The sequence below is a fragment of the Varanus komodoensis genome, unplaced genomic scaffold (assembly GCF_004798865.1).
Source record: "Varanus komodoensis strain SLA01 unplaced genomic scaffold, ASM479886v1 scaffold22, whole genome shotgun sequence".
Lineage (NCBI taxonomy): Eukaryota > Metazoa > Chordata > Lepidosauria > Squamata > Varanidae > Varanus > Varanus komodoensis.
The window spans coordinates 9,409,752-9,433,485 of NW_025335606.1; the positions used below are offsets into that span (position 1 = coordinate 9,409,752).

The window sequence follows — 23,734 nt, forward strand, 5'->3', positions numbered from 1 at the left end:
GAGACATCTCCCCTCCCAAATCTGCTTCAAACTTTGCTTTAAGCAGTGTGTGTGTGTGTGTGTGTGTACACTCCTGTGTGAGAAAGCCCTAAGCATTGCTTGAATAGACTTTTATTTGAGTGAAAGTAAATTAGAAAGCATTGCTTTGAGAATTCAGTGAAATGAATAAAAAATAACTACCAGTCCACAGCAGAGTCAAATGAGTTTGAATTTCTAGGAATCCCACCCATGGATTCTACACTAAATTGCACAAATTCTGTGGATTTGCAGACTTTTCTTTCTTTTTATGTTAACTTTTTGGAATTTTGCAGAAGGGTTGTAATAAAAAGCAACACCTAAAACTGAACATTGTGTGATTCCATTACTGAGCAGACAGTAGAATCAACAGTGCCTGCAAATGTGTGAGACATGGATTGAATGTTTTTACAGAAATCTGTACAGCTGCCTCCCAAGAGAATTTGCAATATCTCTAACTATGTGCAATATTGTAGTGTACAGAATGAAGTTGCTCATCCTTTGCAGGGAGTCCGAACCCACCTTGCATCTCTCTGTACTCATTTCCTTGGCCTGGAACCGTTAGCAGCTCGTATCAGTCACATAAAAGTACGACATTGTCTTACTCTGTGGTATTTGTTATACTGCTTTGTGGTGCAGCCATGCTTAGAGATAGCAGCTTCTCCAAGAACCAGCAAGCAGAGCAAAACAAGATTGTCACTGTGTGTGTCTTTCCAACAGTGAATAAGTTGGTCACATTTTAGGTGACCTGGAAGAGAAGATGACTGGCTAAAAGGGCCTTCACCATCCTGGTCCCCTGTAGATGTTTTGGACTTCAATTCCCCTCAGCCTCAAGCCACATGGCCAATGGTTGGAAAATCTAGGAAATGTGGACCAAAACATTTGAAGGACATTAACTGGAGGAAGACTGGCCTCGGACATCCATATTTTAACTTAGTTGCTCTAAGGAAGAACTTCCTCATTCTGCCTATTGATATGTTCAGCAGTTTTTCCTATGATAATCCCCTATAAGAAAGGCCAAAATACTCAAACCATTTTTGGTTTTGATGAAAAAATCAGCATGATACTGGTTTATAACATTTAGCATATCCAGAGAGATATTTTACTTCCTTTCCTAACATTAGGCCTTGGATATGAAGGAGGGAGGGAGGACTTTACCAAGGCCAAAAGTATACGGCACACCAAAGCTGCTCTTCAAGAACATCTGGAAGGTAACAGGCTTTGCAACTTCACCATGGTATTTGGAGGATCCATATTTATCTTACAGACATCTGGCCTTCAATAGAGTGTCCCCTCTGACAGGTTTCTCATAGCCACTGAAAACCATTCCAAGCAACAAAGTTCTAGCAGCCATGGCCAGACCAACACGTTTGCAGTGGTCCTTGTCATAGATGGCTAAAAAGAATTCAACCAGCTTGTACGAGACCAGTAGGACTTGACAATGCTGGAATACTGAGTGCTCCTAGGCTGGTGCTGAACTTTCTTCCCTGTTCATAGAGTCTGGAGAGTGGGCTTCTGGGAACTGAGCTGCACAAGCCACTGACATTCAAATTAGTAACCTCTTGAGTTCAGAATGCATGTGTAGTTTCTGGTCCTCTTAACTGAGAGAGAGAGAAAATAAAGCTTTGTTGAGAGCAGAGTTCGCAAATCTTTGGGTTTTCTTTTCTTTTCTGTTTTGTTGAAATAATGACAACACTATTACCAAACATCCTCAATCACATGTGAGTCCAAAGATGTGAGCATTGTAATGTGAGTATGCTTTGAGAAAATGGGATCGCCATCTGTACGGCAAATGTGTGCATGTTGATGATCTTGTCATTGTGTGATGCTGTTGTTCTTTGCCAAATAGTCATCACGACTCAGGGACGTGTTTAAAGCAGGGGAGAAATCAGTTCATTGTGATGATGATTATATTGCCTCCACATCTTTTGAAGTTGCAGCATTCCACTCAGCCAGGAAGCAGGTGTTACAGAAATGTAATTAAAGCTATTAATTGCAAGGAAACAGAGAGGGGAGAGAGCAAAAGAAGGCAAAGGAGAAGGAAACACAATCAAAAGCTGCTCTCTATAGATCAACAAGGAGAATGAGTTTCATAAATGGCTTACACTGGAAATGTGTTTGCTTGCAAAGCATCAGATTGAAAAATGGAAAGGCAAATGTATTTTTAAGGAAGAGCAAAAGATTAATATATCTCATTATTAAGGCCCATTAAGACTTAGAACATATTTTGAGATTGTAAATGTGAATTTGTCTACAAAGGAGAAGTTGTCAGCCAGTGAAGGTGTCCTAGGCAGCACAATCTTATGCTCATGGGACTGCAAGCAGATGACTACAGGGCTGGAGGGATTATTTGCCCCAAGACTGGAAAATTGCTGACATCTCTTGGCTAGGCGTCCATTCCCAGATTCCTCTGCCCACCCACCTACCCAGCCAGCCCAGAAAGTGTGGTGCCTGCTGCTTCTCCAAGGTCATAAGAGCATCCTGGGGAAAGGGGAGGGAGATGACCGGAGCCACCTAGAAACCATGTGTTGCAATAATGCTGGTGCCTCCTTTCCCCCCACTCTGGAGAACTGCCCTGGGGCAATGGAAATTGGTTATCTAGATGCTTTGCAGAGTGAGAGGAACCTGGACGCAACACTTGCTTCTGCCCTTCTCCCCAGATCTGCATAGCATGGCCAAAATTCCCCGGGTTCAGAGGGCTACCACTGCAGTCATCTCAGGAGCGTGCGCCCACTGTGTTTGCAGCCTGGGACATCTGCGTAACTCTGACTCAAGCTCTTCAAGGATTCTGTTCTCCAGAGGAAGAACCAGGCGCATCATTAAAGCAGTGACAAGTTCTACACGCACAAAGACATTCTTGAACTGCCTAGAACAGGGATTCTCACATTTTTTCAACGGGGGCCAGTTGAAAGGTGCCGGTGATGGGTGTGGGCTGCCAAGGCAGTGCGGGTGGGGGGCGCGGGCCGGGGCAGGGGGTGCGCATGCATGTGTGCTCAGAGATTGTTTTCTCCGAGCAAGTCCAAAACAATCTCCACGTGAGCAAGTGCTGCCAGTGAGGCAGCAGCTTGCTCACGTGGAGATCATTTTCTCCAAGCAAGCAAGCCGCCACCTCGCCACGCATGCATGCGTGCATGCATGGCGAGTCCAAAACCTCTGAAGTGGGCTGGATAAATGGGCATGGTGGGCTGGATCCAGCCCATGGGCCTTACTTAGAGGACCCATGGCCTAGAAGAATAAAAATATTCTTACCTGCCATCCTATCCCCGTAAATAATCAAACATCAGGCAAGCCGTTCTAGGGAAATCATTGCATGGATGGTGTGCACCTGAAGTTCCCCTCTCTTGACAGCATCTGGTTCACTCTATAACCTGGAAGGTTTTGGGGAAACCTCCCCTCAAGAGCAGTCACAATAGATAATATTGGGCCAGCAGTGACCTCCAACCATGGGTCTCCAGAAATTGTTGGACTGCAGCATTCATCACCCAATATGGATGATGCATCAGTACCATGGATGGTGGGAGCTAGCAGCTAAAACATTGGAGGACTCAAGGCTGGGAAGCCCAGATGGCCCAATGGACTGATAATACAGGCCTCACCTTAAAAAGAACATTTACGGAATAGAAAAGAACCACAAGAATTAATTTTCAGCATGTTATTATTTAATCAGTAATTTACTGAAGACTTTCTGCACACTAAGTAAAGCTCAAAAGTTCAACCATCCCTCTTGCAGTGAAATAAAAAGCCTGAGCATCGTGTTCAAAGTATGCTAACTAAATTGATTTCACAGGGCAGTATTAATATGAAGAGCCTTTTAAAGTTCCTTTTTATGGGAAGGGGGTTCTGACACGAAGTTGTCAGCTTTCCATTGATTTCTACTTTTTGCATTGAAAGAGAAGGCAATCGTGGTACATTTCATGGCTGCCTCTCTCTGTCTTTCCCACTGTAGATGAAGAGATTAGTCAGAAAACGGCATCCAACCCCACAAAGACCTCCAGTGGGACTCCCAGCACTGATGTTTCCCATTTCCATGCTGTGCGCCCTTGAGTGATCTCTGGCTTATGGAGACCCGTGAATGAAAACCCTCCAGAATGTTCTGCTCTTCACAGCCCTGCTCAGCTCTTATAAGCTTAAGGCTGTGATTTCCTTTATAGATTGAACCATCTCATAGTTGGTCTTCCTTTTCTTTTTCTATCCTTGACTTTCCCTAGCATGATTACCTTCTCTAGTGAGTCTGGCCTTCTTCATGATGTGTCCAAAGGACAAGAGCCTCAGTGCCATCATTTCTGCTTCCAGGGAAAGTTTTGCCTTGATTTCTTAAGGGATTCAATTCTTTGTCTTTCTATCTGTCCAGAGTATTCACAAAGTTCTCCTCCAGCACCATGTTTCAATTTTCTTCCACTCAGCTTTCTTCTCTTTCCAGCTTTCATAGCCACACATAGTGATGGGAAATACACTACTGTGAATGAGTTTGGCCTTGGTCTCCAGTGAAACATCCTTCTGTTTTAATGTAATTAATTCATAATTGTACTTATTTCAGCGTATACTTTCTCATTTCAAGGAGCAGATAGCAACAAAGTGTAAAAGAAAAATAACATTTGCTCCCAGTTAAGTGAGAATAAAAATGCTTCCTTTCTGTGGCTTGTGAAAGATACTCAGGTGTGGAGACACGTTAGAAAGCCAAGATATGCAAACTAGGAATATGTGAGGAACCTTATCTGGGATGAGAATTTGATGGATTTTCTTGATTTAGTGATGGCAGTGACATACTCTCCTGCAAGTCAAGCTAGCACAGGGACTCCCATTTCTGAAATGGGTGAGGATTTTACATGTTGTTTGCTTGTCTTTAAAAGCCAGGAAAATGCATTCAAAATGGGGGCCTCTCCTCTACAATTTGCACAAATTACACTAGAGTTACGCGGTTCTCAGCCCAAATTAGCTCAAATACATTGAGCAGTTTCACCAAAGTGTTGCCCCTCCTGCTAACTCCTTCAGAGGAGACTCACTTGCAAATGAATGGAGATAAGGTGCCATGTGCGGGAATTAAATGGAGGAAGCATTAAAAGACCTCTCCCCAGCTTTCTCTGTCTGTCTCTTCTCCCACCAGGGATACTTATTTATTTATAATATTGTGTCCTTCGCAGCTGAGCAGGAACGAAAACCTGGATCTACCAAGTCAGATTGCAATACTATAATCACATATGGGTTCTTTATAGTATATGTCTGTGCATTAAAAATACATTGGAGCTGAAGAAACGAAGAATTATGACCTCTTCATCCACCCACCATTTGACCCCTTGGAAGTTTGCTCAGGGATTTCTGCATGTCCCTAATGTTGGTGCATAGGCTTTGTGAGGGTGTGACTGATTAGACAGGATGTTTTGTTTCATGCATATCCTGCAGTTTAAGCTGTTTCAGTTCCCAGAGAACAGGCCAAGGAATGTATGCATTCATGTTTTCATATATTTAAAGCCCTGAGAGGAATGGGCTGGTGGAAAGGGTCCAGGATGCTGTGCTTGTGTGTGAGAATTCAAATCTCCTTTGAGAATCGGTGCTTTTTGAGTGCCAGTGTAATGCTGTGGCTAAGAGTTGGATCTGGGCCTCAGGTGATCTGGGTGCTAGTCCCTGCTCAGCCACAGAGCCAGCCGAGTGACTTTGGGCCAGTCCCTGACCCTCAGCACAACCTCCCTCACAGGGTTGTTGTGGTGAGGATAAGATGGAGAAGAGCAGGAGCCACCTGGAGTTCTTTGGAAAGGAAAAGGTGGGACCTAACTAAAATAAATAAATAGCTCGTTTTGTTTAATGCCCGGTGTCTCCTTCCCTTCCACCTCTGAGGTTTCCCTCCTCTCTATTTCGATTGTAAGCTCCTTGGAAGCAGGGACTTGTCAATGTCACTTTATAAAGCACCAGGAACACTGGTGACATGTCAAATGGTAAGTATTACAATCATGGTTGTTATTTTAATCTCATGTAATATCTTAATTTTACTTATTTTCTTTTGCTTTTTCCAAAACAGTACAAGTTCCAGGACCAGTAGAAAACCTGAGGGCTGTCTCTACCTCACCTACCTCAATTCTTATTACCTGGGAACCCCCTGCCTATGCAAATGGTCCAGTCCAAGGTTATAGACTGTACTGTACAGAAGTAGCTACTGGGAAAGAACAGGTGAGCAAATGAATGAACTTACATTCATGAACAGAAGGGGCCAGGAGAAATTCATAGGCCCATATAAGCCCTACATTTATATGTAGGATATATAACCCTACATCCAGAAATCCTACATTTAGTCTAGGGTTTCAGTGTGGTCTTTCATCAACTCTGTCCAAGGGTCAGGGTTCAGGCTTGGGTTCGGGTTAGGGTAACTTCTGGTCTTCCAGATGTCCTGGTCTCAGTACTGGCCAACATGGCTATTCCAAGGCACCATGCTCAGAAGCAGCAAGTCAGGGGCTGAGAGAAGGGCAAAGATAAGGGAACGGCATTGCCTTCTAGGCCAGCTTGCACAAGTGTAGCTCCATTCAGGTGGCCACGGCTGGAAAGAGGTTGCTAGGCTAGAGAGAGACACGTGGTCTGATTCAGGGATCGAGAGACAGATTCGACTATTTCCAGTCCATGCCAATTTTGTGTGCACTCATTCTGAAGTTCATCCCATCCTGTGGCTGTCTTAATTGATGATACTTAAAAGAAAATGACAAAAATCACATAATTTCTCAACATAATTTTCACAAAATACACATTTGGGATTAATTCAATTACTTTCCCATTAAACAGATAAATAGCACTCTAAACAGTACTTCCAAAGACAAGTGTAGACATCTAAATTCAGTTCTGGAGTGCCAACACCCTGCTATGGGGAATACTGAGAGTTGTAGGACTTTTTATCTAAACATGCATAGAATTATACCTTAAATCCACTGTAGATGTGTTTTTAGCCAGCATGGAGATCACCATGTAACCACTCCATCCTCTTTCTGCTTATGCAAAGAAAGGGAAAGCAAAAGGGAAAAGGAAGGGGGTGTTTATGTAGCTACTGATATAACATGAAATACCTTTTCTTACTTCTCTTGGACATGTGAAGTGACCCAGTAAGAGGTCTACTTTGCATTCCTGGGAGCTGATGGGGTTCAGGTTAAAGCTAGCACAGAGGGAGTGGAGCTTACAATGAGCAAGGAAATATGTGGCTAAAACATCTTAAATTTGGGGCATGCATCTATGGTAACAATTGTGAATTGTCAACCTAAAGGACCACCCTCACCCATACAAACCAGCTAAGGTCTTAAGATTCCTTGGAGAGACACCTCATTCAAGACGACTATCTTCAGGATATAATGTTTGGTAGGGCCTGGGAGAAGGTTTCCTCAAGGGTCTTTCCCAGGGTGTGAAACTCCACCCTGCTTAGGGGAGCCTAGCGTTGCTTGTTCTCTGTTGTTATTTCATGGGCAGGTCCTTTCTCCACGAAAACCTTTGTCCTGTAAGAGAGTTTGTTGAGTTGGGTGCTATTTTCAATTCTTATTTTTGTTTCTCTTTTTCCCCCTGCAATTGCCGTGTTTTGATTGTATTCCAGTGCATTTGTTATTCTGAAACACATTTTCATTGTTCGCATAAGGTATCTTAAGGTCCATTTTTGAAAAGTATGAGTACAAATAAAATTACATATATAAATAAATAAACCGTGTGCATCTCTGGATGCATAAAACAAACACTTATAAAGTGAAACTATAGTCTTATGCTCTAATCTGTGCAATAAGTTGGCACAGCAATAATGTTCGTGTTTCCCTTTGTCTCCAGAATATAGAAGTTGACAACCTATCATACAAACTGGAAGGGCTGAAGAAATTCACAGAGTATACTCTACGTTTTCTGGCTTACAACCGTTACGGCCCTGGAGTATCAACTGATGACCTGACAGTCAGGACCCTTTCAGATGGTAAGAGAGAGCTAATAATACATATTCCTAATAAAGGGGGAAGAAGGAACATCTGTCATGCATTATTTTACCCTCTTATTTTGACTAGGCATGGCCATCTTGTTTTCTCATTTGCAAATCAAACACACCATAGTTTGCCCCATGGTGGGAATCTCAAGCATTTGTAAAGTTGGGGATCTAGGAGCAAGGGCCTGGGACCACAAGGTTTCCCTGGATGAGAGGCAGAAGATGTTGACCAGTGTGTGACCAACAGAAGTGAAGAATGGAAACTATTAAAGCCAACCCAAGCAAGCAACATACGCACAGGGGAAAAAGAGATGAGGCCAGGAATAACTATAGTCTAGAGAAAGTGGAACAATTAAAATCACAAAGGGGCAATCCACGATTAAGCAACCTTGCTGGGAGTTTGCTGTTGCATCTCTGAATGAGTAACTGTTCTTGGCCAGCTTGGGGTGGATAGAACTGTTTTAGTTCTTCCCTACCCTACTTCAGCCTAAAATCTTATGGTTAACAAAAATGTGAGGGCAATAAAAACACAGAGGCAGAGACTAGAGATGTGGAGAACCAAATTTAGGTTTTGGAGAAGCTCTTGCAGACACTTTCCAGTGCTGGGCAGGTCTAAAGACAACAAAGTCTGGCCAAAGTAAAAAATGCCAGCATCTTTTAACGTAAGGGCAAAATCTCATGCATGCTTATACCAAGAAAAGGCCCACAAGTTTCAGTCCTGGGGCATACTGGGAGTTCCAAGCTTTTTATTGGTGTAAACATGGAAAGGATTTGGCCTTTAATCTTATACTGCCAAGAACTAAGACATTTCAACCTTTTATGTTAAGGGGTTCAGAAACCATAGAAACACCATGACACCATTCAGTGTTTGACAATCTGAGGAAGGGCAGCAGAGCTGAGGAAGGTGGAAGGGGAACCCCAATCCTGAGGTCTCAGGCAGGCTACATTTAACAAAGAGGCCCAAAATTCGACATCCCTGCCGTAATCTAAAGCCGAAACTTAGCAGGAAAAAGGCTGCCAAAATCCACATGTATTCCTCAATTTCACGTATATATTATTGCCAGGTATATACTGCCTTATTTGCAAAAAGGCCACCAGAAGTAGCATCCAAGTGCGTGACTCCTGATTAACTGAGTGGCCACCTGCTTGAATAGCAGCTGTCCGAGACCATGAGAATGGGGGAGGCTAACCATACGCTTGCATAGCTCTGGGTAAGAAGTGTCCCTGCTCCGTTCCTGCCTCTTCCTTTCACTCAAGGTGGCACAGCCTTTCCACTCGTAATTGTCTCTCAGTAGTGGCCAGCGTTTACTCCTAGCAAAGCACTTTCCATTCATTGCTGGTTATGTGAGATGGTCCCTAATTTAATAAGAGGACACATGACCCTTACAAAGATAGATGGTTCATACCCCTGTCTAGGTGTCACGGTAAGCAGTAGGGCTTGCAATGAACGTTCCACCTGATGCCACTACCTTACTTGGGGACTTCCAGTCTATTATTCCACGGCTGACATTCCGCTAATATATTTTCAAGTGCCACTTGTACCTAGCCATCTAATTGAGATACCTTTTATACTACAAAACAGAGCTTGGCAGAATAAAGTATCGCATGTGTATAATTAGGAAAGCAGAAGAGAGAGGAAATAATGTGAAAAAATTAGCACTGCTTATAATTGATGGAGATTGGATTCAGGTTCTGAAGAGCAGGAAATGGCCTGAGCAAGGAACCACGGCTTTCTAAGACCATCATGGGGTGAGAGAGAGGGGAACTGGTGTTCATGCAGGAATTTAGAAAAACATCTGCAGGAATGTAATTTCCAAACGTTTTACTTTTCTCAAGCAAAATGGGTCAAGAAGAAGCTGCTGTGGCATTTGGAAAGGCTGGAAACCTCTTCTGTTCAGCAGTAAGGTCTCCTAATGATCCAGATAGCAGCTATAAGCAGGGATGGGAAAAAATAGGGTTTTTTTCGCAGACTTACCAAACCATACAGTTAAGCTCATATAGCACTAGCACAGAGCCTTTCCTTTGCACAAGCATTACACATTTCCTGTGCATTACGCTTGTGCAACCCACCGTGCAACAGGTTGTATAACCTGATGCATCCAAATGTATCCAGCTGGATTTCCCTCTTGTACATAGTTCAGCACTACATTTCCACTAGTGCAATATCATCGGATACTGCCTGAAGCTGGGAAATGAAAACAAATCCCAAAATAATACATCAACTAATACCAAAAAAAATGTGTGCATAAACACTATTATATTGCAGAGCTGCCCACATGAGGATGCTTTATCTTAGGGCAAGCTACTTGAAAAATGTATGACTTGAAAAATGTGGATGAAAACGCATGCATAATATAGGCACGTAATTGGGGAATTAGTCATACTAATATATGCAATTGTTCAGGCAGACTTTAAAAAGTTGCAAACTAAAGTGGGAAAAGTACAGAACTATTATTATTATTATTATTATTATTATTATTATTATTATTATTACTGATGATGATGATGGTGATACATTTCTATACCTGCTGTAGCTGAAGCTGTTTGGGCAGTTCACAACACTTAAGTCACCCATCCAGATTTCAAGCAGGCCTGACCCTGCTTAGCTTTCAAGATTGGGCAGGATCTGGCACTTCAGGCTATGCAGAAGCTATATTTTCCTATTTACCATTGGAAAAACAATAAAGGACACCATCCCATTTTCTCAGCCCCTGGCCACCTCCTTACAGCTGGTGGGTGGGAACGAGGCAGAGGCTGTGACTAATGCTGATTCCAGCTGGCATCACAGCTGCCTTTCCTCCCCAACACTAAATCTGGACAGTCAAAAATGGCCATCCAGTTTTTAAAAAAAGAAAAAAACTCAGCACAAGATCATGGTGGGTATCAAGGCCACGGGGCACTGAATTGTACCCAAATTGAACCTGACAGATTCATCCACACCAAGGTGTCATCCCAGTTTAGCTTAACAGGCTAGATTGTAGACTTTTATGTGAATTATCTTTTATTTATATCAGCCCTCATAATGTAAATGACAGGGCAGCTTTCAGGGCAGTTGAAACAAAAGTTAATTGTGAAATCATTCAATTAAAGTGAATAAACAATTAATACCACCAAACACCAATAAAAACAGTTGAGTTAAAAATATTCAGAAATGTACAAACCATTAATATATGTGAGAAAATAAAATTAGGTGCCTTTATCTGGCACCTAAAAAATTATATGCTGGACAGCAGATAGATTTCTCTGTTTGTCATATCATAGGAAGACATTTGGGGGAAAAATCTGTGTGAATTTCTACCCAGGAAAAAGGAGGCAAGATTTAGCCTGGCCATGGAAAAAATAAAAACTGAAATAAAACAGGTTTGCCAGTTTTGTCAATTCCTAGTGGGAAAGAAAAACCCTATCCTGATACTAATCTTCTATATTATAAATGTTGCACACTCATTAGAGACTTTATTTGATGGGAGAAGAAAATGTGCATTCCAAAAGTTCGTGTGCTTTAGTGCTTGCAGTGTTGAATGGGACTTGGGAGACTTGGGTTCCAGACCCTGCTCAGCCATTAAGTTTTTTAGATAGCTTGGAACCAGTCACTGAGTCTCAGCCTAACCTACCTCACAGGAGGGGAGGGGCACGAGGAAGAATATGTCAGCTGCCTTAGGTTCCATTGGGGTTTTAATCAATATAATAATTTAAATCTTCAGGTAGAACTTTGAAGAGATGTTTAGATACTTAATAGTTCTAAGGAAGCTCAAATAATTTGGCCACCTAATAAGATGGAACAACTCACTGGAGAAGACCCTGATGCTGGGTGGGAACGATTGAGGCCAAAAGGAGAAGGGGACGGCAGAGGATGAGGTGGCTGGATGGAGTCACTGTGGCAGTAGGTGTGGGCTTGGGTGGACTCTGACGGATGGTGGAGGACAGGAGAGCCTGGAGGAGTGTTGTCCATGGGGTCGTGATGGGTTGGGCACGATTTTGTCACTAAACAAACAAATAAAAAATAGTTCTAAGGGTTGTGCTTCCTACATAGTTTCTCTTGTTAAAAAAAAAACAGGCTGCTATTTTCATTTCAAAAAATTAAGATTGGCTAGGAGTAATAAATGATGCCATGGACAGCGCCATTTTCTTTTAAAATTGAGATCACACATTGTCCACCCCAATAAATGGGACTGTGCACCGAAAGACAAAGGTTTCAGTCCTAGACACCAACATATACAATGGAAGGAGTCACATGAAAACAACCGACAGTGCTTTAGAAGTTAATTGTTGCATGAGCATAACTGGCCACAGCAAAGATATGTTCACTATGAAGCCAACATGTTTGTTTTGTGGCTTTCTAGTATTGCAGACAGGGAAATGCAGAGGTCCACTGCAAGCAAAAAATTCCAGGTCTCTGACATCTCCAGATGGGAGTAGAGAAGATTCCTCCTTGGAACTTTAGTGAGGGCTTGTCCATCATGGCAGACCCTACCAAGCAAGAGGGTCTCAGAGCTCACTCAGCACACAGAAACTTCCATTGCTTCTAAGCAATATGATGTTAGTGCATTGGAAGTGGCTACATGCAGCCGGTGATGGCTTTTAAAATGCCCAAGTTATTTAAAATAGGCAGATAATGGAATAAACTCTTTGCGAAACAACGCTATTGGAAAGGCCCCCTTTTCACACAGGATACTTTCTTTGTGAGAAATGAGCTTGCTGCCTCAAGCTGGCAAAGAGAAATTAAATGTCCCACTATGATTGCTGAGCTTTCTCTGATACAGTTCTTCGTTTGTTTCTTACTATTTTGTATTCCAAGCCTTGTATATGGTGTTCTGTTTGTATTTTCTTTTCTTTTTGTTTTTGGATAGACTTTGCTACACAGTGTACAGATTCATGAGTAGGTCAATCCTATTACCTTGAAAGATCAATAAGAAGGAATTACCCAGTAAGCTCACAGACCAAATCACATGGAATTACTATTCCTCTCCCAGTTCCAGGAATTATCAAACCAGATTTTGAGAACCAGATTTCCTTGATATCAAGAAAAATATTAACAGTACAAACCACTTACGATGGGCACATGTATACAACCCCACTATGATCCATCTATCTTGTCCACTAGGACAGTTCTTGTCGATAGTTATATTAGTTTTACTCTAAATAGTTGCTGCAAGGATTTTACCTTATAGCTTCCACCATCAGGGCATTCTCTGCTTTAAAAACAAATAATAGATCCACAGAGAGTTGATGGTTTTAACCAAGTAACTGAACATCAATAGCCATCCTGAGAAAACTTAATCGCTCTTTTAATGTCACAATGTAATCAACATCAGGCTTTCTGGGTGCTAGCTACCTACCTGCTTTATTGTTCTAAAAAGGTACCAGGTTAGGTGACCTTAAAGTTGTGGGCTGATCACTTGGCTGCAGACAAGATACTTGCTATGGAGACTTACCGACTGAGGGATCTGCTTGTAGCCAAGTAGCCAGGTGTCACAGAGATCGTCAGCTGAGATTATTCCTGTTCCTATGTTTAGAAACTTCCTAGGGCAGATACATATGGACTGCAACACCCAGAAATCCCAGTCAGTAGCCCTGCTGGATGGGAATTCTGGGAGCTGCAGTCCAAGTGGCTCTAAAGGCCACCAGATTGGGGAAGACTGCCCTTAGGGAGATCATCAGAAGTGTAGTCCATGGGGGAAGTACATGGTTTTCATACAAAAGGCCATCTGTTTGATCTAGGGTGGCTGGGTGTTCTCCTTTACACAGGGCAGCCCTCTCTTTGACAGGCTGCCAAAGGACTATCCTCAACTTGAAGATGCTCTCTATTGGAAGGGCTGCCCTTTCTGAATCCAGCTTAACAACAATGCACCATAAGAACTAGCGAGAGTTAGTCCTTCAAGTGCAAGCTGAATAGGTAGGCCCACAGCTCACCTGGGCACGGTCTTCTCCACTATTGTTAGATGCATTGTACTTCTACTTAAATTATAATAATAATTTCCAAATCAATGTATGCAAACATTATGCCACTCATTCTCCTACTTTTGGTGACTCCTTCCTTCCTGCCAGTCATATTGATCTAAATGGAACAGTGGTCTAGCTTGGTGTTTCTGGTCTTCCTGTGACCAAAAAGATTGACCAATCACCACCAGATCTTGACAGCCCTCTCCATTTCCAGCTGCTCCAGAGCTGCTGGAACAGAATAATTTCCATCTCTGTGCAAGCTCCTTTAAGCAGGATGGACTCACCAAATTCAATTTTGCCATCTGAGTAGGGCATCTTGAAAAAGTAGAAATTTGCCTGAAGGGATGCATCTCTCTACTTCTGGTCTCCCTGTATGGACTTCCCACCAAAGATGAAAACCTCACTGACCTAAAGGACTAGTAATACTCAGCAGAACCAAACCAGCAGTTCCAGGCTGAACAGGGAGTCTGGAAGTACCTCACTCCACCTTGGAAGTTCCAGTGGTGGAGCCAATGGCAAAGCTCCCTGGCCCAGAAAGGAGAAGAGACAGAAGAGGAGGTGATGAAGACAACCACCAGAGAGATAGAAGAGTGGATGGAGACAGAGGAGGCTGTGTTCCCCTTCCTTTGAGGCAGAGGGCTGGAGAAGAAGCCGGCCTTGTTGGCATATTCTGCTGCTAGTACCTGCCATTTTAATCCCCCACATTGGCTCTTGAGTGTAGGACTATTTCAGTAATCAGGGCAGCAGGAACAGTGTGGAAGAAAAGTCTGGGTATCAATAGAAGCACTAGTGGGAAAAATGCTCAGCATAGTGGCTGATTCCACCTAAAGCGGGAATCATAAGTTTTTAACCAGGAACAAGAAGATGCACAACTATGCTTTACTCAATGGGAGAAAAAACCCAAACATTACAAAGGTGTGCAGCATTGAGGTGTACTTTTGAGGAAAAAATGCATGAAAACTAGAACAAAAGGAACCAATCTTGTAATCTGATGCAGGCGCAAGTTGAAATGAGCTTTGGCAAGGAATTCAAAGGAGCTCAACTAGCTATTTTGAACACTTGCTCCAGACTGGTTGAAGCACCAAATGAAAGCCATTAAAATGTAAATCCACTGGCTGACAAATGTTTAAGATCAATGTCTGATGATAGACCATTCCATTCGAGAAAACAGGTGCATCGTCTTCTTATTTATAATATTCTAATCACTCTGATCTTTAATTAAACCACTGAACTTTCTAATAACCAACAGCTTTCTCATCAGAAATAAAACAGCTGATTTCCTAATATGCCCATAAAGGAGGTTTTGATTTTGCAATCTCTCTACGATAAAAGCTATGAACTTATGTGATGCATGATAGCAGCTCACGCAGCTCAGGGATTCCAAGGTGAAAATGTAGGCTTCTTATATTCTAAACAGTTATGCTATATTTAGCTTGGCACTCTTATTTTTTAACTAGGAGTCTCAAAATGCTCAGATTTCCAAAATATGGCTGATACATTAAAAACAGCATATTTGAATAAAATGAGCTAAAAGGGCCAATGTCAAGAACCCCTGTTCTTGGAGGTGGGGGTTCCAAGGCCATTGCTATCTGCCCTTCAGGACTAGATCAGCTTTCCAAAGCGGCTATTGGTGGCAACTAGAATGGCAATCAGTCCAAAGGAAGAACAAAAACTTAAAAAGCAGCAATAAAAGGGTCCACTGGGCAGCAATGGACATCTACAAAAACCTTGTTGGTAATAAATCAGCCAAAGCACCATTAAAATACCATCCAAATGTTCCTGGAGAGTATCACATGTTCATCTGACACCTAAAATCCAACCAAGTGGACACCCACAGGTTGTCCCTGGGCATTTCACTATTGGGTGCAAACTTTAGTGGGGTGACTATGTCTCCCTCAAAGGTGACTGTCCATGGATGATGCCCTCTGTAATGGCAGTCCCATTCCTTCCCCTTCCATTGGTGGTGGCAGGTGTGCCCAGCAAAAGCCATGTTAGTGGCAGGCGTTGGGGCTGGTGTCCATCAGTCTGATTCCCCAACGATGACTCTGGTTGTCCCCATAGTACTCTGGGACAAGGCTATGCCAGAGCCCCAGGAGCGCTGGAGTGGGGCGGACTAAAAGAAGCAGGTGCTGGTTCAGCCATCCATCCTCTGGTGCTGCGCAGTGCGCGCCAGATTATGGGTCTTTGAGTTGGCGGTAGGATAGGTCGTGGGACATCTTGATGTCTCAGGCTACCGACAGCTGCTTGACCGTGCTGGCCTATGATACCTCTTTCCAGATACCACCTGTCTAACGCTCAGTGTGAATGGCCATTCTGGGTCCATAACGTATGAGATCCAGGTCCTATTGTACACAGAGAATCTGTCATCAAAAACCAAAAAAGGGGGAAATGGTTTAGTATAAAGTCATTTAGCAATGTAGGACTAATCAAAGCTTATCACTAAGCAATCGCTCAGCTCATAAATGGGCTGGCAAGAAAGTGTGTTGAAAATGGGAGAAAAGGGGACAGACGTGTTTAGTTTTCACATCTGTGGGAGAGCTCCAAGGTGCCAGCGGGGTGCTTTTCACAATTGCTGTCCCATCATAAACCAAGGGCAAGTGGTTCATGGATTTCTTCTTTTCTTAAAAGAAAGAATAGAAAAACTGTCATTGACCTCAATTACTCTAATCGCAGCTTTTCCGCTTTCATCCACCCCTCCCCTTCCATTTCAGTGCCAAGTGCTATGCCTCAGAATGTCTCTCTGGAAGTGGTGAACTCAAAGGTAAGTCAGGGCCTGGCCCCTTTGTGAGAAACCTTCCATGATTGTATCTCTGTGTATCCATGCTACAATGAATTGTGCACTGCCTGATGCTACTGTAACACGCACAAACACACAATGAGAGGGGAATACTGCCGCTGCGAGAGTTTCGTTCCCACTTGTGGTATTCCTGGTATGACACTCAGGAGAGAGCAAAATGTCCTACTTGCATATGTTGCCCATTACTGGAGCATTTGGGATTATGTGCGCACTGAATCCAAGTGCTTTGTTGCTGTGGAAGTACCGTAATCGATGTAGGGTACTCTCCGTGTGCTCATTCAGATCATTGCTGATTTGCGTGAGCAATCTACAAAATGCTTTCCCTTTAGACCTCTCTTGGAATTGCGGTGTCTTGGCTACATGTTTATACCTTTCAGCTTTCTAGCTTTAGCTCGCAGGGTATGGTCTGAAGCCATATGAGGCAGCTACCATGCAGAAGCTAAGCAAGTCTGGGTCTTGCCAGGGCATGGATGGGAGACCGCCTGGGGGCCACACCTTGAGTTCCAGGATGGAAGGAAGGTGGGATACCCACATCATAACTAAACAAGTGTAGCCAATGTGATGCCTCTCACTGTGAGAGACATATGGGCAAAAGTCTTTCACTGAGGTCTGTCCAATATTCAGGATATCATGACATGCATTTGCTTTGAGTTATTCAATGCGTTCAGTTTTCTTCAATACGATTCAGTTGTCTGAGTACACATTTTGAGGGGGAGATAGATGAACAAACTCTTTTCAGACTTCTTATGTAATCCAAGAAGCATGCCAGATCACACCTTTCTAACTTGTACGATTGCGGCTCCACTTCTGTAGTGAATGCATTATTGCCTTTGATTTGAATCAAATCCTCATTTGTGATAATTTTCTATTATTCAGAGTTTCTTAAATATGCATATACCAATTTGGGCTAATGTAGATTATGGGGAAAGCAGCCTGATTTTGAATAGCAAGGCAGTAGGTGCTGGGCTTAGCACAGGGATCGTGAAAGACGTTCATTTTGGTGACCAGAATGTATCTACTTCACACCTCCTAGACTCAAATGCAGATTTAAAGGCACTTGAAAGTCACAGTGCATGGATCTCTGTGTTTGTGCCACCATTGGCACATCAACAAAAACCGCATTCCAAAATGTATCCAATTGAGAAGTGCGTGTGAAAAAGTGTGCACCTTTAAAAAAAATGTCCAGTTGATGTATCGAGCTGGAAAATGCAAGGCATGTTTTTACCTGCAAACAAGAACAACAAAAACAGCTTGATAGGAGTTGGGGTGAGCTGATACTGGGGGAACGTCAGTGAGCCTGAGTTTTGTTGGTCCACACGTGCCTCGCTGGGCAAATGCCGCTTCTCTCAAATTCACAACTCATCTGGAGATGGTGGGGGAGAGAATCCCAGCCACTGTCTGGTGACTCCAAAGATGTAGCATGTTTTTTTCCTTTCCCAAAAGCCATGTACCACCCTCATAGAGTGATGGCCCATTTCTGGGTAGCTTGAGGCAAGGGAAATAGCAGCTTTCGCTGGGTAGGGTGCATGGATGGCAGAAGCGTTTCCTCTTCTGTTTGGTAGCCTGCTCCCAACTGCTCTGGTGGGTGAGTCCCATGTTCCCCTTGAACCTCGCGAAAGGTGATTTGGAAACTCATCATACAAATTGTTCAGCTCAGCATTAGCAAGGTCCAATAAACATACCTTGTCATAAGCAGATTAGTCTTGAAATGGAGCTAATAACTGTTGTCAATGTGCCACGCAGGTATTTGTGTTGACTGTGTATTATTTATCCTACCTCATTAGCAGCATTGGCCAACCCAGGTGCCTGCAGTTGTTTGTGATTGAAGGGCAGCTAGGGAGGTGTTCGGGATCTTTTCTCACAGGCCAAAGTGTCACAGGTACCAAAGAGCCAGCTTAATTAAGGAAGCCACCCTGCTTTGCTACAATTGGGCAGATGTGGGTGGTTATTAATTGCTGCCAAACGAGACTTTGCAAGGCAGTTGCTGACTCCAGGAAAGGAGAACGGCTCTTTCTGATGCTTTTAATGAGACACTGCTCTTACGGAACACTCGATGGTGCAATCTGGAATGTAAAATATAATGCTAGCTTTCTGGCATAGACTTTAAAGGATTGCATGTCACCCATGAAGTAACAGATCTGTGTGGCAGAAGCCCTGAGAAGAAGCATCCTCCAGGGAAAAGAACAGGAAACAAGTGAAGAAGTAACTTTTTCTCAAAGCAAATTACAGAACTCACTAATTGTCTTCTGTACGTTACTGGGTCTAAATAAGCACTCACTGAATTTTGGTGCAAGCATTTTAATTCACAGCTCACCACAGCTGGAGGTAGTTCTGGCAAATTGCCCTACATTATACAAAAACTCTGCCATGGCAGATGCCCATATTGGCATCTGGATCAGCTTTCCCTGCACCTTCTCAACCAAATCTTCCATAAAACCATTGAACAGCACTGGGCCCAGGACCAACCCCAGTTGTTACCCCTCCCCAGTTTAAGAAGGTGTCCTTGAGAAGCACTCTTAGAGTCTGATTCTGTGGCCAACTCTGGGTCCAAATGATTGTTGTTCCATCAAGTCCACTTTTGCTAATCAGGCGATCAGGGAGCACTTCGTCAAGAGTTTTGCTGGCAACTATTGATGGAAAATGTGGCTCATATTGATAACGGCAGGGCAAAGGGTTGATCCCAAATGGAATAGGAGCCCTGCCTTGTCCAGTTAAGCAAGCTTACTCAGGAATAGCTGCATTAGAAAGCAGAGTAAATCAACTCCTTCAGCAGCTGCTTTGGAGTATCTTGAAAGTGCAACAAGCAGTTAATTAGGATGCAACCCTCTGGACTGTGCCCTTGAGGTGGGCAACCCCAAACTCAGAGTTTTCCAAGGATAACAACATAGCAAATCTTCACTTTTCTGTGTACCTCCTGCTCTGCACTTTAGCTTGATGGCTGTTTGGAGAGAAAGAAAAGGAGACTGGAATGCCACCAGGACTCCTTACATCCTGCCAACTCCAGTCTCCTCTGCTAGGACTACCCTTTACCCTAGGTCAAGTTGCCCATCTCAGAGGGTGGATTCCCAGCACCAAGAGTGGAGCTCTGCTTCTGACCTCAGATCTGGGAATCCAGATATCCTGTGTCCCCTGCCCCCACTCCCAGATGATAACTAGGGTCCAAAGTCTCATTCTCTCCTTGCATGTATCATTCTTGTATTCTTACTGCCAAGAATGTACTTGTGGGAGTTTCTGCCTCAGGTGCTAATATAACCAGGCTATAACTGATATAGATGTATATTGTAACTATGGTCTGAAGGCACAGAGGACATCCACCATGTAGAAGCTAAGCAGGTCAGAGGCTGGCCTGAGCTTGGAGGCTGGAAGATAGTCCACAATGCTTTCTGATCTCGCTGGGTCAAGATCTGCTTCAAGGAAGGTTCATTGACTAGCACCCTTTCCCCAGCCCATCCAAAATGACTCTTTCAAAACAAAGAAAAACAAAATAGCACAGTTGTAATGTCAAATGTCCTGGTTCAAATGGGGTAACAGCTTTCTCCGGAGGATATTAATCTAAAAAATAAAAAATGTGCAAAACTAGCCTTTGACACTGGTTGCTTTACACTTTATCTTAGTAAGGCAGAGCAGGGGGTATCCTTTTCTGCCTCACCTTAGACCATCAATGGAGGGTGCTCACAAGAGCTCTGGGGACCCGGAGCTCACGCTATTACAAAGCTGTGGGCTGGTTACATACAAGCAGCTTTTACCAAAAGATCTTTGGCAGATGTCATGAAAATGACTGCAGGGCCAGTGAAGCAGTTTCCATTTAATGAGCAGACATCTCCTCTGGAAACTCCCAATGAAGATTTTGCAGCCCTACAACCCATCGCTTGCAGATTTGCCTGCATCAACGGGATATCCCTCTGGTGTTGCACCTGCTAATTCCACTTTCTAAGCCTGACCCTGAGCATTCCTGGGCTTGCCATAATACTGGGCTCTGACTCCGCATTGCAATGTTCTTGCGCAGCTTCTCCACTGGATGGAGGCGGGCTGCCTGCCTGCCTCTCACTAAGAGCTGTGGAACGCTGTTGGCCCAACGCAGCTCCAATGCAGGCAAAACAAAGACGAGACACTCCATGCAGTCAGGTGCTATGATCGCTTTGGCCAGCGAGCCATCATGGCCCATAGATGCCACAAGCATCACGTGCCCAGTCTGAGGCCACGCAAAAGGCCCCCTTCAAAATTAAAGGTGATTCCTTTTCTGTCTGTTCCAATGGGATAACAGTTTTCTCTTGAGAATAAGAATTTGTTTAAAAATGTGGCCTCTGACTGCAAATATGAAGATACCTTGTGTGAACTCCTCTCTTCTCTCTGGAAATGATGGAGGGTGCACACATTTTCTAGCTGATTTATTTATGAGTGGTAAAGACAATCAGTCAAAAAGCTTCTTATATAACCCTATTCCTACCACATTGAAAGACATTTCAGCTTGTTGAGCTCATATTTGTAGCCCCAGCTATGGGGCTGCACTTATCTTTTAAAACAATTTAAAATTTGAAGAATGGGAGAGGAGAGGAGAGGAATCTTCATACATTGAAATGATGAAAAAAACAATTTGAGGCACAGTCAGAGAAGTTATGGATTTCTTTCCTCTCCTTCTCTAGTAGTAATGAAGCAATACTCTCAGTTTAGGTTTTTAATGTGCTGGGGGTGGGGATTCTGCAGACCTTCACTAAAGTTATTTCACTTGATTTTAGATGTCTGTATCTCTTATCCCCAGAGCACAAAGAACCTACATTATCTTAGGCTTCATGGCCACAGATCTGTGCCACTAATAACCGTCACAGTATTCTGCCCTTCCATATGTCACCCACATTATAGGTCAAGAATGCACTCAGCGGACTTTGAGAGCCAACAGCTGCCCTTCGCTTCTTAAACTTTCAGCACAATCAGACTACCAGGATCATAGGCAGTCTTGACAAGTCTTTATGCCCAGTGGGGTGCAAAGGCAGAGCTCGTCCTCCCGTGCACGCTTCTCTGCCCACTCTTCCAGGCCACAGGGAGTCTTTCATTGCATCCGTGCATGCATTTATTCGATTTATATTCCCCCCTTTCTCCAAGGACCAGAAAGCAGCATGCAGTGTTCCACACCTCTGTGGGGTGGGATGAGTGGAGACAGAGTAACTGGCTCAACATCACCCAGTGAAAGATTCATGGCTAAATGGAGACTTGAACCTTCGTCCCCCAGGCCTAGCTTGGCACTCCAACCGCACACGGGCGCTGATAGGTTATTCCTTTGGCACTCTGGCTACATTTGCCTGTACACACTTCAGCTGCTGCATATCATGATGCGGATGATGCATGCATGCCAAAGGCAAAACTCTTTGCTTAATAGGAAGTAGGGATTGCCAAAACCCAGCTCTGCCCCCGGGCTTGATCTGGGATTGAGTTCAGACCCAAACATTTTTCTGGTAAACCTGAACTCTACCAGCAGGGAGATCACAGGATGTTTTTAATGCCCTGTCCAATGCTTCTCTGCAGGACAGAGCAAATCTGTGTTTGCCCTGTGATGATTTCAAATGATTAACACTGTGGGTGATTTGAATAGAAATAAATGAGGGCACTACCCAATAATTTATTTATTTGTTTTTTGATTTATATCCTGCCTTTTTCCTCAAAGGGCTCAAGGCAGCTTACATCATTCTCCTCCTCCACCTTATCCCCACAGCAACAACCCTGTGAGGTAAGTTGGGCTGAGAGTCCGTGACTGGCCCAAAGTCACCCAGTTGGCTCCATGGCTGAGCGGGGACTAGAACCCAGGTCGCCTGAGTCCCAGTCCCAGGCTCTTAACCACTACACCACACTGGCTCCTGACACCTAGAATGTTGAACTTTCAAGCTGAGGGCCAAATTCAATTTGGTGACGTTCTCAGAGGCTGCGCTGCACTGGTGGTGGGACTGAAACAAAGCAGTGGGGCTAAAATTTGGGGGGAAAGTGCTTAAAGCTCCTACGGCTGAGAACTAAGCCTTAAGAAAGGCTTTCAGCCTCCTTTCCTCCCACTCCCTGGTACTGAGTCTGTTCTCTTGTGTGCCAAGTCATTTCTGTCTTACTTTATTTATTTCGTATGGCGTCGGTACAATTAGCCCGGAAGTCTACAGTGCTAATGCAGAGCATTTTGGCTGCCTGAGATTGCTAGCTTGTCAGTTCCCGCTCACGCTAAATACAGTGCACCGCAGGGGGCGAGCCGCAGGGAGCGCCGCATCCTCCAGCCTCTCTCCGCTGCTGCTGCAGGCTCAATGCTGCCGGTCTGATGTGGGGCTGGTCCTCACACTTCCACGCAGGTCCCTGGCGGGTGCCCATTTATCTACTCACACTTGTGCACACTTTCGAACTGCTGGCTAGGCAGAAGCTGGGATTGGCAACAGAAGTTCACCTTGCTGCACGGAAGCTGGGACTGGGCAGCAGGCGTTGACCTCGCCGTGTGGATTCGAACTGCAGGCTTTCTGATCGGCAAGTTCAGTGGCTCAGCAGTTTAATCCTCAACGCCACCTCGTGTCCCTTTCTGACTTACTGTGATCCTGCGAAATGCCTCTACAATGTCCTATCCATGATAGCCCTGCCCAGCGCTTGAAAATTCAAGGCTGTTTCTTCCTTTAGGGAGCCAATCCATCTCATAGTTGGCCTTCCCTTTCTTCTTCCATCTTCACCTTTCACTATGCAGAGAGTTTTGCCTTCTCATGATGTGCCCGCAAGTATGACGGATGTGCTTTGTCTAAATGGGGGATATGGCTGTCTGGAAAAATGCATAGAACGGCAGAGACCACCAGCAGCATACCTTGTTCTGGGCATAGACTGCGAGTAAGCCTCTCTGTTTGGAGGTTTCCCTGAATCCAGGATGTGGGCCAAAGACTGAACCTTAAGCCTTGGGAAAACAAGAATGTAAGAAAAGAAATCGGATAGATTCACCCATACCTAGGAAAGAGAAACCAGGGAAACAGTTCCCTCTTGGCAGGTTTATTTGCTAACCTAACAATTATTTCAAAAACCTGGAACCAGGGTGTTTGTTTCCATTCAAT

General features: G+C 43.9%; 1 protein-coding gene across 1 annotated transcript in view; it reads left to right on the plus strand.

Moving 5' to 3' along the window:
* DCC (DCC netrin 1 receptor) overlaps nucleotides 1-23,734 on the plus strand; it is a 647,852-nt gene that overhangs the window by 398,526 nt on the left and 225,592 nt on the right. The window contains exons 10-12 of the mRNA XM_044431047.1: nucleotides 6,029-6,177; nucleotides 7,798-7,936; nucleotides 16,594-16,643. Coding sequence (XP_044286982.1) covers nucleotides 6,029-6,177; nucleotides 7,798-7,936; nucleotides 16,594-16,643 — 338 coding nt within the window. The remainder of the gene's footprint in view (nucleotides 1-6,028; nucleotides 6,178-7,797; nucleotides 7,937-16,593; nucleotides 16,644-23,734) is intronic.